Genomic DNA, 15,701 nt, shown 5'->3' on the forward strand with positions numbered 1-15,701 from the left:
TTTGCCATTTGAATTGCCTCCATTGGTGGCGACATACAAACCTCACAAATATTGGTGAGTCTCCCACTGCACCTCTTAATGACCATGTTCTTATTTCTGTGGCAAAAGTGTGACCCCAAAGAGGGATCTATGTGCAGGGAACTCTGCAGTTTTTTTGTTTCTAATCTGCATTATATTCAGTACATGTGAAAAGGGGCAAAAGGGAGCTTGATGTTTGGATAAGAAAAGGTGAAGAGAAAATCAGAGAAGTACAACAATTTTGGAAGAGATTTAAGTCTCAGTGCTAGCTGTGTATTCTGCTTAGCGAGAAGCATGTTATTAGAGTGTGAGTGGAAAGTATGCTTTGCTCTGCTGTGCTGAAAGATAAGATCGGCTCAGAGGCTGATTGAATGAAATGGGATTCAGGAGCGTGAAGGTCAGCAGAGCCCCAAGACTGTTCATCAGCACAGATCTGAAAAGATAAAGTTAATGTAAAATGTCTCAAAATTCTTGCAAATCCAATACTGATAAAAACTTTCAGACTTTTATCTGTTCTGCTATCTATTAATTTACTTATTCTCCTGTTGAGTATATTTTTGTTTCTTTTCCAAAATGCAATTTCACATATATACGTATCTATACATATTTTCTGTCTTCAAATTACTAATTTTTGTAAAGTTTGACATTCAAAACAGATATATTTTTTTTCATTGAAATATAATGGTTAAAACGGCATTAAATGAAATTATTATTATCATCACAGTTTGCCAATGAATTTGACTGGTGTTCTGCAACATGATTTATTTTTTTGACAACTTAACGTCAAACCAATCTATTTCAGACCATTCATTACTGTCACCATACAGCTCTCATGAATACACATTTCCTCGCGAACACGTGCTATTCATCAGGCTGAAACTAACTATTTATGACAAACATGTGCGGCTAAAAGGGTTTTTGCAGATCTTACTTGGAACACACACACAAACAAAGACCTTCAAGGTGTTTGGAACGTGGACTCGCTGGCAGGTTAACCAGTAGCTCTCAATGGATTTCAAACAAATCGCAGATAAAAATGCCTTTTACCCTTCAGCTGTCATAAACACACTGACAACTGCAATCTTTCCTTGTGATTAATTTCAACCTGACTGCAGGTGTCAAGAACACTCACTGAGATGTGAGCTGATACTGCTGCTATCGCTCTCTCAGCAGCCTGACCTTCTGTCCATCAAATGTATAATGTCAAACCTTCGCTAAAAGAAAAGGCCTGTTCAAGGAAGATGCTGCAGCTCCGATCCGATGCCCTGATGAAATGCAAGAAGGAGTTTTGTAATGGAATCATTTTTACTCTGAAAGCCTCTGATTGAAGCCGCGTGTTGAAGGAGCAACTGTAGATGGCCTCAGCTCAGGATGTCATGGTGATGATAATGGCAGCAGGGTCTTCAATGTTTTTAGCTGCGTTGTTCATCTTTCAGCCCTGGAGACCACTCTGAACGGACAGCTCCTCTTTCTTTCACAGAGATAAAACACTATAAGATAATACACTCAATGACATTTCTGTGATATTACACACCACTTTTTCACTACACTACTGCTTTAGCAGTGAAGTTTATTATTGCAAACTTTACCGTCCATATTGCTTTCTTGAGCTTCTGTCCTCTTTGTAGCATATACCAGAAATTAACTGCTATTAATCAAATGGACACGTCTCCATTTCCCCTATTATTAGTTGAATCGTTTGTTGAAGGAAACTTCGTCAAATTATTATCACAAGCCAATAAAATAAAGTGTTGGAAAAAGGTATTTTTTCCACGAAAATCGAATTAATTGATTTTTTCTTAAATGAATTCTTAATTTTGTTCTGGTCCGCTTTAACTGTCCATTCTTTCCCACTGATATTTTCAACTATGTCAGTGGTGTGGATTTATGGATAGGAATGTCAGTCTTTCCTTCTATCACTTTAGTGCACACAGAAATATTTACTCAACAACCACCAACTATCCAACTCAAAGTATGGATCTTGGGTGACTTTTTTTCTCTGGCGCCACCATGAAGGGGAAAGTTGCGGTCGGGAGTGAAAAGTCTCAACAGCTATTGGATGGACCGATGTGAACATTTGTCAGAAACATTCGTGTTCCCCTGGGGATGACTTCCAGTATTTTTAATGGTCACCTCACTTTTTATTTCACAGCATTAAAAATCAAAATTTTGATTTGTCTAATACTTGAATATATGTTTAAAAAAATATCAGCAAAACTACTAACATAACCATCAGCCTCGGATGAACTTTGAGTTTAACATGCTCAACTTAGATAGCATGCTCAGTGTTATATCTTCATGTTAGTATTATTATTATGAGCATGGTAACTAGTTACTATTAGCATTTATAATAGACTGCTGCTAGCATGGCTGTAGACTCTCAGAGCTTCATCCTACACCCAGTGCAAAGCAATGCTAATGTGCTAGTTTTTTGACTAACACAGTTTCCATTTTCCTGTCCAGTGCTCCACTTTGCTGAAAAAGCGAATGCGTGTTGGTCTTAAAATGACACATTTGTGGCACATTGCTATCTTGAAGCACAGGAATCAAGATAGAAACACGAGCCTACATAGGCTGATGCACTCTGCTTGCTAAACACACACACACACACACACGGTCTGCTCACGCACTTTCCATTTGCACATGAGCAGATCAGTTTTGCCTGCAGAGAAGCGTTTGCCCAAGCTACCAGACAAATCCATCCACAATAGCAGTCTGCTAAGGTGCAAACGTGTCTGGTGCAGTGAACATTTTTTCTACTGTGGAACTAGGAAGTGTATTTGAACACAACACGCCCCAACATGCTCATGCTCACACTTTATACCATCAGCTCATACCATTAAGATTAGGGGTCGAACCGGCTTTTTCCGGGCTGACACCGATTATTACTAATCTAAGAAAACCGATATTTGAAACTGATATCTGTCTGCAGTAAAAAAGAGTTTAAAAATTTAGAATAACACAGACTTAAAGGGGTCATATTATGCTCCAGGCACCTTTTCAGCCTGCCTCCACGTATATTTTGTTATCTGGGGTGTCTGCCAGCCCACGAAGAATGAAAAGAAAACAATGAGTCGTTGATTCGTGGTTCGGGTTGATCGTGCAGACGGTCTGTAAACGAGCCATTCACAGCCCGGGCGTCAAGTAACGTAAGTTGACTCCTGCTACTGGGGTGACCACGCCCCCAACCTGAGCAGCACCTCCCCCCTTGAAGTGCGGAAAAACAGATCGCGGCTCCCGGCTTGCGGCTGCCGGCGTTCGGTCGCGGCTGCCGGCAGTCGGTCGCGGCTCCCGGCTCCCGGCTTGCGGCTCCCGGCAGTCGCCGGTCGCGGCTCCCGGCGGTCGGTCGCGGCTCCCGGCTTGCGGCTGCCGGCATTCGACTCCTGGCTTGCGGCTGCCGGCATTCGGCTCCCGGCTTGCGGCGGAGGTCGCGGCTGCCGGCAGTCGGTCACGGCTCCTGGCTTGCGGTGGAGGTCGTGGCTGCCGGCGGTCGGTCGCGGCTCCCGGCGGTCGGTCGCGGCTCCCGGCGGTCGGTCGCGGCTCCCGGCTTGCGGCTGCCGGTCGCGGCTTGCGGCGGAGGTCGCGGCTGCCGGTGAGAATGTGTTCGCTGGGCCTCCCGGGTCTCTACGTCATGTTTGTGCCTTGTTACGTGCGACTGTTGTCATGGCAGCAGACCCGGGGAGGAGCGAGGAGGAGCGAGGAGGAGCTTTCCGGAACACGAAGGGAGGGGGGCGAGGAGTGAGCAGGAAAGTACTGGAATCGACCATAGTCTCACAGGGCTGTTTATACAGAAAGAGGAGGGTGCTGTGTGGCTTGATCCTTGAGGTGTTTTGACATGGACTGGCAAAGACATGTAGTTCAAACACCTGAAAACCAATGTAACTTGAGTAAAAGGGGGCATAATATGGGCCCTTTAACACAAAACTTTGTTGAAATGCCTTAAAGCATGTGTTTATTCACAGAACCTTTCAACGAGACCTTAAAGGGGCAGTAATCGATTCTGGAGAAAGCTTGTCTCTCCCTTGTTGTTGTGAATTTACTGCTCTGGCCGGGCCGCAAATCGCGGAGTTCCAGCGGTACCCGCCAACACGTGTTGGCACACAAGGTGTCGACAAGTGATGTTTACAAACTTGGTGTGGCGAAAACCACAATTTTTTTCAGCGCGCACACAAAAGCCATAGCTAATGGACGGTGAGGAAATATTCGCTGATTTCTACAAAACGTGTATTGCTTTAGAATCCCTTACTGCCCCTTTAACACACAAAGTGGAGGGAGCTATGAGCAGCATTATTATTAAGTTGAACAAATGAATAAACAAACAAATAAATACAATTATTTAAGTTTTATGAAGTTAAAATAAATATAATAAGTGATTGAAATGCCTTAAAGTATATGTTTAATTCACAGAACCTTTCAACATGACCTGAACCCAAAAGGTGAAGGGAACTATCAGCAGCATTATTATGAAGTTGAAACAAACAAATAAGGGTGGGATATTGTTAAAGTTCAGAATAGTGACTGTGGCTGGATCAGAGCCAAAGTATCACATTTTAAAATGAAATGATATTATCGGCAAATCGGCTTAAAAAATGGCCAATACCGATAATCATAAAAATGTTGAATATCAGCTCCAATAATCAGTCAACCCCAAGTTAAGATAGATCCCTTGGTCTTGTTATTTTTGTCTTAAGGATAAACTGTCGCACAGGGAGTCTGACATGATGAATGCTAACTACGCCATCTATTATATTATTTTGACCTTGATGCTCAGCAATGATCCAAGCTCCAACAGTGACCATAATATTTCACTTCTAAAAGAAAAAGCTAAGGCTCAGCCAATCATACCCAAGGAGACGAGAGGATGGAGATGTTTGAGCAGCTGTGTTTGAGATTGGATCATAATGTTCTTGGATCTTTATTGTACATAAATAAAAACAGAAATTCTAATAACTTTTAATTGTTACCATGGTGACCTCTGTCTTTGCTGATGACTCAGATCATTCACTCAATAACACGCAACTGCGTAAGGTGGAGAAATGATGACAAACTTGTGCTGCTGCCTTGATCTCATAATTTCATCAGACACAGATGTCTATGGTCAAACGCTCATTTGTGAGAAATAGCTCATAATATTATATCACTTTACTTTAAGTCTCCTTATTTAGAATAATGTACTAAAACTATACACTATAATTTAGCTGATTAAATGGCATAAAAAATTAAATGTCTTTCGGACAAAGGTTCCCCACCCCTAGTATAGATATATCTTCAATATTATCTCTCTACTGCGGTATTATTAAGCCATCTCACCCCTGTTCTGCCTTGTTAAAAAAACCTCTGAGATGTTCTACTGTTTAAACAATCGAGGTCAGACAAACCAGATGTGATTATTTTAAGCACTCTTTCTTTTTCCCCTCAAGAATTCCTGTGACAGTCAGCCAACGAATTGCTCCGTCTTTCTGGCCAAACTTGAAAAAAATAACAAACCTCTCCAGAGCCAATTAAGCTGGAACAGCTTACAGTGTGAGGGTTGTATTTACTGCGCCTCTACTGTACTTGACCTCATCTCATGCTTTCAGAGGCTCGAAGTTCATTTTAGAAACTCCACCGCTGCTCTCCAGAGGCAAGGCTGCAGGAACAATATCACTAACTTTAAGTGTGGTTTCAGCAGCAGTCTTCAGTGAAGACGAAGCAGAGAGTTAAATGATGTGACGAGGCATGAAGGGGACTAAACAACAACTTAAATTACAACTGAAGAGAGAAGGGAATGAACTAGTCAGAACATTTAAGCACATGGACGAAATTGTAATAAAGAAACATACTATGAGACAAAACCAAAATTGTCCTCATAAAACATTCTCTCATTCTATGCAAGCTTTCTCTACATATGGAAAATGAAAGCTGCTTTTTTTTTTTTTAAACCCCAATGACAATTGAGCAAACTATAAAAGATCCCAGTGAGAAAATCACCAGGAGTCAACATTGTGTCACAAACGCCCTGGTCAAAATTTAATCTTCAAGATTAAGTTGAATTAATTAGTTTCCAACTGTTTAGAAAATGAACAGCCCAGCAGCTTTTTCTAATCCTTATGACACGTTTTGACGATTTACATTTTTTGGAATCTCAGGAACTATAATTGTTATTCCAAAAACAGGAATCTGTCACCCACATTCATAAACTATGAATTGTCCCACAGAAATAAAGCCTGTCAGTACCAACTATTTCATTTAGGCAGAGCATGGACTTGTATTTGTCTCTCCCTGCTCATTCCCAGGTAGCTAACAGTAGCTCTCCAGCTGTGTGCTGATGTCAAACAACACAAAGTGGCAGCAGATATGCCGACTCTCAGTTTTCTAGATGGCTGTCTTTGAACTAAATATTAATATTCAGTCTTCTCCAGTGGGAGGAGTCTGTGGACTTCCACTTTCAGGTCTTTCCACAGATGTTCAATGGGGTTTACATCTGGGCTTTGGCCAGGTCACTGAAGGACAGTTGAGTTGTCTTGACCGTGTGCCTCGGGTCATTGTGGTAAAAGGTGATCCTGTCCCGGGACTGGGGCACGTTTTCTTCGAGGACCTCTGTGTATTTGACTGCATTCATCCTTCCTCCAATTTTTAAGGAAGGATGATGCTGCTCCCACCATGCTTCCCTGTAAGGATGGCATTAGCCTGGTCATGAGCAGTGACTTGTAGATATAGTCTTTGGAGTTCTTCCCAAAGAGTTCAATTATTGTCCTAATCAGACCAGAGAATCATTTTCCTCTTGCTCTCAGAGTCTTTTAAAGTCATATGCCTATTACACAAAGCTGCTTCGGCTTGGCTGCTCTACCATAAAGGCCTGACTGAGATGGCTGACCTTCTAGCAAGTTCTTCCATCTATACATAGGACATCTGAAGCTCTGTTAGAGTGTCCATTGTGTTCTTGGTCACATCCTTGTCTAGTTTGTCTGGGTTGAAAAAGTGGTTGCAAACCTCTTCCAATTTCACAATTAAGGCCCCTGTGCTCCTGGGAGCACTCAAGGCTTTAGAAATGTTTTTATACCCTCGCCCTGATCTATGCCTCGCTATAATTTTATTGCGGTGGTCTACAGAGAGTTCACTTCATTCTTCCCGCACTCTCACACTTTCAATCATTTTAATGGCCTTTCACCTCTTCCTTCTCATCTTTCTTGTCATCATCATGCTGCACCTCATTTTTCCTTCCTAACCCTCTTCCTGCATCTTATTATCATCTTCCTCATCATCTGCCTGTACATCTGACAAGACAGAATAAAGCAGATAAAAGACATTTCTTAGGAAAGGGACAAATTTATTTTGTCTTTGTTTCTAAAGGGGGGGAGTAGTCAGACTTAGGTTGTGGTTAAACAGATTCATGCTGCATGAAGGATTCCCACTGGTACACCCCCTTAGTGAGATGTTAGTGATAATCTGACAGTATTTAGTCTCTGGCAGCATTAATAAACCTCCTGACCTTTGTTTCAGAGACTGCAGATTAAAGTTTAATGGTCCCTGTGGTGAAACGTCACAGCAGCAGAGTGGAGATAAAAACTAGATCAACAGCGAAGTTAATTCAAACATTATAGCAGGGACTAAGTGATGCGCGCAAAGAAAACAATACCACAGTCAATAGATTAACAGGCGTGAAGATGGAGCATGCTCATTGAAACATTTACAGATAAAAGCAGATGCGTTAACGGGTTTGCTACATGTTCACACTACTGAACAAACATACACACAGCAGAGATACCCATGAAAGACGACTGAAAGGAAGTTTACAGTTAACTTGTGCAGAGCAGGAAGCTTTCGAATCAAGATTTTTTTTTTTTGCATGAATACATGCGGAAAAGACATTTGAAGGTCCACAACGTTTCATTAAAATCAGTTTCAGACCATCATGGTCCCTAAAGAAACTAATAACTTTCCCAGTTAAGGATCAATAAAGTACATCCATCCATCCATCCATACTATCTATAGAAAGATATTTATCTATCTCTTAAGGAAAAAAATATTTTATTTGTCCCTCTTCCATTTTTGTGAATGTGGTGAGTTGTGATCGTCTTGCTATTGCCTCAGCCGCGCTTACAGATCAATGTAAAATTTCTAAATATACTGTTGTCATAATCATATTTAGTCCAAGCTGACACATGACTGTCTGATCAGCCTTTGTGGGCAGCTGCAGCTCAGGAGGTAGAGCAGGTGGTCCACTAACTGCACAGTTGGTTTCAATCCATGGCTCCTCCTGTCCATATGTCAATGTGTCTTTGAGCAAGAACGTGGGCAAGTTCTCAAAGCTGTTCTCGCATGGCAGCAGTGCTTTTAAATTGGTGAAACTTTGTCTATTTTCAAAGCACTTTTTAGAAAAGTGTTATGATTTGTTTTTGCACTCCATTAACCATTTAAAAGCATTATTACGTTTCTCCCTCTAGACTTCCTGGATCAGATTTGAGGTCTCTCTGTTACGATACACACACCCCCACCAATGCCTCCTAATATGCTTTTGGTCTGAATGCGGATCTACCAGTCACATCTGTGCTGCAGGCTCTGATTGGTTGATGTCCAACTTGTAGTATGTCTCATCATGTCTATATATTGATCATTTTGCTCTATATTTTTGCCCCTTTCTCAGGTGGGGTCTGCATCGCTCAGTCACTGAAGGTTCCTCGGGAGCCGAGACCTGGCGAGTTCGACAAGATCGTCCTTCGTCTGCTGGAGACATCCAACGCCCGTGCTGTCATCATGTTTGCCAATGAAGACGACATCCGGTAAACACACACACACATACACACACACACACACACACACACTCACAAAACGACAAAAAATGTAGCTTCAATGCAATTTGGTGGGTGGAGTGGTAATGGCAGCCTTTTCAATGATGCAGTGAAGAGAGAGCTGATTCGTTTCACACATCAACCCTCGACAAATCATGATTACAATGGATGGAAGATGGATGGAAATTCAGGGTCATTTCATCGATTCATTCTGCTCCTGAAGATTTATCCTGAAATGACTTCTAAACAATTTTCACATTCAGAGGCTCACAATTTCATAATTTTAAACTGATTTCCCCCTGTATTTTAGTGAGTAAGAATCTCCTACTGCTAGAAGAGCACAACTCAGTCCTCAAAAAACAAATTTATATGTTGAACCATAGTCCTTATAAAGTAAGAAACAAGATGTTACTACATTATCTTACTTGTGTTATTTAGAAGTTTTTATTTCAATTTTGTTCACTTACTTTACAATTTGGAAAAAAAACCATATTTTTAGAAAAATAATCAGTTAATCTTATTCTGAAGGACACTGCAGATCTGCTCCCCCCCAGTGCATGTGAAATTAGTCTCCAAATATAACATTGGAAACACACACACACACACTGTCGATCAGTGTTACAGCTGATGTTAATCTGCAGCTCTGAATAACACAGAGACACCCTGAGACGGAGGCAAGCCAAGTCAGATGAGACCTAAAGGATGAGACTGGTTATCTCTCGTGTTTCTAATCAGAATATTCAGTCAGTAAAAAACACAGTGGATGAGATTGGCAGTTGTGGTTTTGAGTGTATTCTTGTCCCCCTCAGGAAAAATTGAATTAACTTTGATTGATATCTAAAAGAATACAAACATAAAAAGTTCTGCTTTAAAAATGTTAAGCTGAAGCAAAAATACAAACCAAAGTAAAGCTGTCATTATGCAGAATAGCACATTTGGAAAAAATGTATTTTGCATTTTTGGATTAAAGATATTGGTACAGCAATGTGCATATCAGTGTAAAGTTGCAGCTGGTAAAAGTCACTTTCATTTTATTACTGCATACTGCTGCTCAGGTGTTTGTGCATGTTCCCCCATGATCAACAAAGTTGTATCTATAGCGACAGTATAATAATGCATTATAATATAGTTGCATTTAGTATAAAGTACAATTAAGTGTAAATAGTAAGTAAAGTAAAGTACAGATACCTTTGTATTAAGTGCAGTTCTTGAGTAAATGTACTTAGTTACTTTGCACCACTGCAGTGTTTTTTATGACCTCTCTCGATACCTCCCTCAACTGTCTCCTCTGGGACCCTGACAGGCGAATTCTGGATGCGGCGAAACGTAACAACCTGACGGGCCACTTCCTGTGGGTGGGCTCTGACAGCTGGGGCTCTAAGATCTCTCCGGTGGTCCAGCAGGAGCGTGTGGCTGAGGGCGCCATTACCATCCTCCCGAAGAGGGCGTCTGTGGACGGTGAGGCAGGAAAAAAAGGGGGTGAAGGATCCCCCGTGTGACAAACCTGACCACAGAACGTGGCTGTAATAACTTTTTTCTCTTTCTGTTGGCAGCGTTCGACCGTTACTTCAAGAGCCGCTCTCTGTCAAACAACCGCAGGAACGTCTGGTTCGCAGAGTTCTGGGAGGAAAACTTCAGCTGTAAGCTGGGGATGCACGGCAAGAGACCAGGCAGCCCCAAGAAATGTACAGGTACGAAACTCATGGAGATTATAATTCCAGAGAAGAAACTCTTTTTCTGTTTCCTCTAGTCCTTTCCTTCTCCTCTCCTTCTTCCTCTACTTCATCTCTACTTATTCTGCTGCTTCTTCCTCTTTCTCCCTCTGCAGCTTTTCCTCCATCTTTCTTCTTTTGCCTCCTTTTTCTCTTCACATCTTTCATCCCTAACTCCTCACTTTCTCTCTCTCCATCCTCCTCTAATTTTTTCACCTTTCTGTCCTTCATTAATGCCTAATTCCCTGCATCTTTCAGTCCGAACTTCTCCTTGCTTCTCTACCTCCCTCCATTTTCTTTTGCCTCCTGTCTTCCTTAATCAGAGATTTTAAATCATTGTCTATATACTCCCTTCCTTCTCTACCCCTTCCTTCATTCCTTACCTCTTCTTTTCCTTCAGTACGACCTCCTCTATTGCCTAATCTTCTCCTCTGGTATTATCACAGGGGTGTCATTTGTCTTGAGTTGTGAGTTGTCTGTTAAATGTGTGTCATGTTTGATGTTAAATGCAATGTGTGTCAAATGTCTGTAAATGTGTGTTAAGATGGATGAGGACTCGTCCACTGCAAACCAAATCTACCTATGGGTACAAATAAAGTAACCTGAACCTGAACGTTCAGTACCTCTTCTACCTCCTTCTTCTGTGCACAGCCTCCTCCTCTCCTTATCTTATCATTCCTGCTGTGGCTCAGCTGTGGGTAAAAAGCGGCAGTCCCAGTTTCTCTGGCATTAAAACCCTTTGATGCTGATTTGTGATTTCAGGCAACAAGATAAACAAATTCAACTCGACTGAGTATGTTAATTATTTACTCCTCAGCAACTCTCTCCTCACACTCACACACACACACACACACACACACACACACACACACACACACACACACCAGTGCATCAACCAAAATCACATCATGGAAATCACGTGTGTTCATCTACTCTCGCCCTGCAGTCAAAAGCCCCAAAACTACAAATCTATGATGAGGTTAAAGTCTTTGTTCCAGACTCAGCTGTTTTGTTTAGGCTCTGGGTGATTTGAGGCAGCAGAAACATGCCGTGTCTCTGCTGCAGATACAGTGTGTGGAGCCTGTGCTACGTCAGTGCATCTGTTGGTTTTAGCTACTGATGCGATACACGCACACCTCAGCAGCAGCGGAACTACTCAGATCCTCTACTTAAATAAAGTAACAATACCCCAGTCAGTTTTCTGAAATCAAATGGAGTAGAAACGTTGTGAGCATAAATTAGAAGCACTGGACTAAAGTTGCTTGAATTGATACTTGTCATACATCTTTTTTTTCACTGTCCTTTGAAAAATGCAAAAATCATATGCATATTGCATTGTCCGAAGAGCGCTGTTCCAACAAAGAGTTCAATTGGAATCTTGGATTGTGTTTTCTTCTGCTCAGATCAGTTAGGATATATATGCACAACATGGAAGATCTCATGCCAGGAGAATAGATAGGAATTTCTCCACTTAACTATCCAAAGTGAACTTATTGGCAGGGGAGTAAGATGAGAACAGACCCACCCAGACTAAACAATAATAGAAAAACATACTAGAGACGGAGACATCACATAACACCAATGCTCGGTGGCAATCTCCGAGAACAAGATCCAGTGACCATCACATCCAAGAAAGAGTGTCATGATCCACACCTACCGGTTGAAGAAAATAACTGCACTCCATGAATGCCTGGCAGCAGACATGAACCTGCTGCTAATAGATGGGACTCGTCCAGAGTGGTTAACCCAAGGCAGGACAGTCCAGATCATGAGGCACCCCCAGAAAGGAGGGTCAATAACCAATAACCTGTTTCCGCACAACATAGAAACTCCTGTCAGGGATCATAGTGTCTAAGATTAGTAGGCATATGGCTCAATACATGAGCTGGAGCCAAGACAGGAATTGGTAATAAAACCAAAATAGCTAAGTACCAGCTACTGGTCGACAGAGCAGTCATAAGGCCAACCCAAAGCCAAATGCACAAGTTACCATCAAGTGCAGCATATATCAAGATGCTCTGTCCCCACTCCTGTTCTGCATAGGCCCGAACCCCCTCAGCCAGATGATCACAAAGATAGGCTATGGATACCAGTTACGAAGTGGAGAAACCATAAGCCACCTCCTCTACATGGATGACATCAAGCTGTATGCAAAAAATCAGCGAGAATTCGACTCACTGATCCACATCACCAGGATATACAGCAACTACATTTGAATATCATTGGGACTAACAAGTTTGGTCGGATGCAATCAAAGAGAGGCAAGATGATCACAACTACATGGGGTAAACTACCAGAAGACAGCATAGCATATTTTCAAGACAGCTACATATACCTTGGGATCCCGCAGGTAGAAGGAAACCATGAGGAGGCCGCAAGGAAGTCAGCCACAGCCAAGTATCTAAACAGAATAAGGCAGATTCTGAAAAGCCAGATGAGCGGGAAGAAAAAAATCAGAGCGATCATACATACATATCAGATTATACCATCATTCTGCTGGTATAATTACTTGGCCAAAGGAGGAGAAAGAAGCCTGAGGCTATACAACCAGCGGAAGGAGGCCGAGTACTAGTGAGTGTCAGAGCCAAAGTCCAGGGTGAAACAACAAAGATCCAGGAGTACATCAGGAAGATGGCTTCTAGTGATGACCTGCTAAGTGAATTCCTCAGGCAGCAGAAAACAGATTAGTTGGAAGAGAAACCATCATGGAAGGACAAGCCCCCTGCACAGCATGTAATATAATTAAATGAATGTAATGTACCACCGACAGATAGAAATGGCTGATAACACTAAATCCTACCAATGGCTGGAAAATGCTTGTCACAAAGACAGCACAGAGGCACTTCTCATTGCAACAAAGGAGCAGGCGCTAAGCACAAGATCAATAGAGGCCGGGGTCTACCACACCAGACAGGACTTAACAGCAGGGTGTAAGATGCAGGCAGGTTTGGTGTACATGAAACGGCATGTACACCGTGGTTGGCATAGTGCGTAGGAACATCTGCACCAAGTATGGCCTGGAAGTCCCAAGGTCAAAGTAGAAGACCTCCAAAGGTGGTTGAGAATGACCGGGCTATGATATTGTGGGACTTCAAGATCCAGACTGATAAAATGGTGATGGCGAGTCAAACAGATATTGCGGTGGTCAACAAACAACAGAAGAAGGCAGAATTAATAGATGTAGCAATCCCAAGCAACAGCAACATAAAGAAGGAACACAAGGAGCTTGGAAAAAATACCAAGGGCTGAAAGATGTGGAAATTGAGGGCAACGGTGGTGCCAGTGCTGTTCGGAGCACTGGGCTGTAGCCCCCAAACTAGCCAGTGGATCCAGCAGATTCCAGGAGCAAGATCTTAGATCTCCACAGATCAGCTAAAAAAAAACCCCTTTACTAATATTTTTGGATTAGAGGTAAACAATCTTTCTGCAGTTTAAAAAATGTATCATAGCATTGGAATGTGGCAGTGTATGTATTCATAACAGCTACATAATAACCCCGTCATGTTAATAATGCTGGAAAGTCACGTCTGGCAAATTATTATCTGACTCACAACCTCTAATGTAAGCTGCTTCAGCCAATGGTCCAGATTCAGAGCGTTTAAGGTTCAAAACAACATGATGTGCCAAAAAGTTTCAATGAAAAAAACTTAAATTCAACAACTCATCTGTTTTTTTGAAAATCTTTGTGATGCAGTCCCCTAGATTGCCTGTGAACGGTAGATGCATTATGGTTGTCTTGATAGCTTCATTTTGAAATTGCCCCACTTCACATACCTCACATTCATTAGTAACAACTGGCTAAACTTTACAGAATGAGACACTTGTCTTTCAGATTTGCATTCTTTTATGAAAGCAATTCACCATTCATTCTTACCACAACAATTCAGGAGCAAGTCTCTGCAGCCAGGTTCCTAAATCTGGTAGGGAGCCTGAAACCAGAATACTATACTGTAGTACTATATTATACTTCACTTTTATCAGACCAAGCCGAATATTTGTGTTACGGGCTATTGTGAAAGCCAATTAGCATTGAGATCCTCCATATGTCACTGTCATCAGACGTCCAAACGTATCAGAAATGGAGGAGAAATCTATTGTCGCTGAAAGTTGTCACCAAAAGCTGCTATTTGTATCCTGACCTGGTGAAGAAGGAGAGGGCTTAGCAGAAAGTGAGTGAGGAAGTTGGACAGTAACTTAAGCCCCAGTGAGCACAACCACTTTGTATGGCTTTCCCATCTGCATTTCTATCTGCCTTTTTAGAGGCAGTTCTCTTTTACAAGTTTTTTCGCGTTATTAATGAAAAGCACGTAGAAACACAAATGATCCTGCGGCCAAACTGCCGCAAAGATTGCGATGCAAAAATGCGCTTCATGTTTTTAGGTGTACCTGAATGTTACATACAGTACATGAAATGGGAGGGTGAGGCGAGAGGATTCAATTGGACTTCACCAATAAATGCCACTTACTAACACACTGAAACTGAAATAGTACAGAGAACGTACAAAAACATTGAAAGCTGAAAGAACATTAGATGAATGATCCAAAATATGTGTCCAACGATGAAAAATGATCAACAATGATCTGTCATATTTTGTCTATTTGTCTTCGTTTGATACTGCTGTGTTTGAATATAACACTTTGTTTGGATACCTTTTTATATGGGTAAAGCAGGGCTTATTAAAAGTGAAGGGTCGGCACCATAAACCTCCATGGTGTGTACATGTTTTCTTACCACTCAGATAGTTTGATGTAATGATTATCCACCTTCCTTGTTACCTCTATTTCCCTTCAATGAAGAGAAGATCAAAAATAGTTTAAAGTGACAGTGAATGTTGCAGTGCGTGGCAGCCTGTTTTACCTAAACACATCAATACTGTGTGAATTTTATAATTATTCCCATGCTGCAGCAGGAGTTTGAATTTTGAACATTAGAAAGGGAGAACAGTATGCGACCTGTCGGCGGCTCTGACAGCGGCTCCTGTTGTTTCTACATTAGTTGCTCCTCTGTTTTCAGGATTCAGATGATAGCAGACGTACAGATGTAAATGACAAGCTTTTAAATCTGAACTGAAGTGAATTCTTCCTCTGCTCTCTGATCACGTCCAGCTGTCATCCACTGAGTCTCCCTGTGCTGACTGCACAGTCCTGGCGCCAGCATGTAATCCTGCCTGATTCAGGAGGACTTTCTCTGTAGAACAGA

General features: G+C 41.9%; 1 protein-coding gene across 1 annotated transcript in view; it reads left to right on the forward strand.

Annotated features, from left to right (window-relative positions):
• Positions 1-15,701, forward strand: part of LOC118315856 (metabotropic glutamate receptor 8) — a 120,564-nt gene that overhangs the window by 66,574 nt on the left and 38,289 nt on the right. The window contains exons 4-6 of the mRNA XM_035643487.2: positions 8,645-8,780; positions 10,093-10,247; positions 10,343-10,480. Coding sequence (XP_035499380.1) covers positions 8,645-8,780; positions 10,093-10,247; positions 10,343-10,480 — 429 coding nt within the window. The remainder of the gene's footprint in view (positions 1-8,644; positions 8,781-10,092; positions 10,248-10,342; positions 10,481-15,701) is intronic.

This window comes from Scophthalmus maximus, chromosome 7 (genome assembly GCF_022379125.1).
Source record: "Scophthalmus maximus strain ysfricsl-2021 chromosome 7, ASM2237912v1, whole genome shotgun sequence".
NCBI lineage: Eukaryota > Metazoa > Chordata > Actinopteri > Pleuronectiformes > Scophthalmidae > Scophthalmus > Scophthalmus maximus.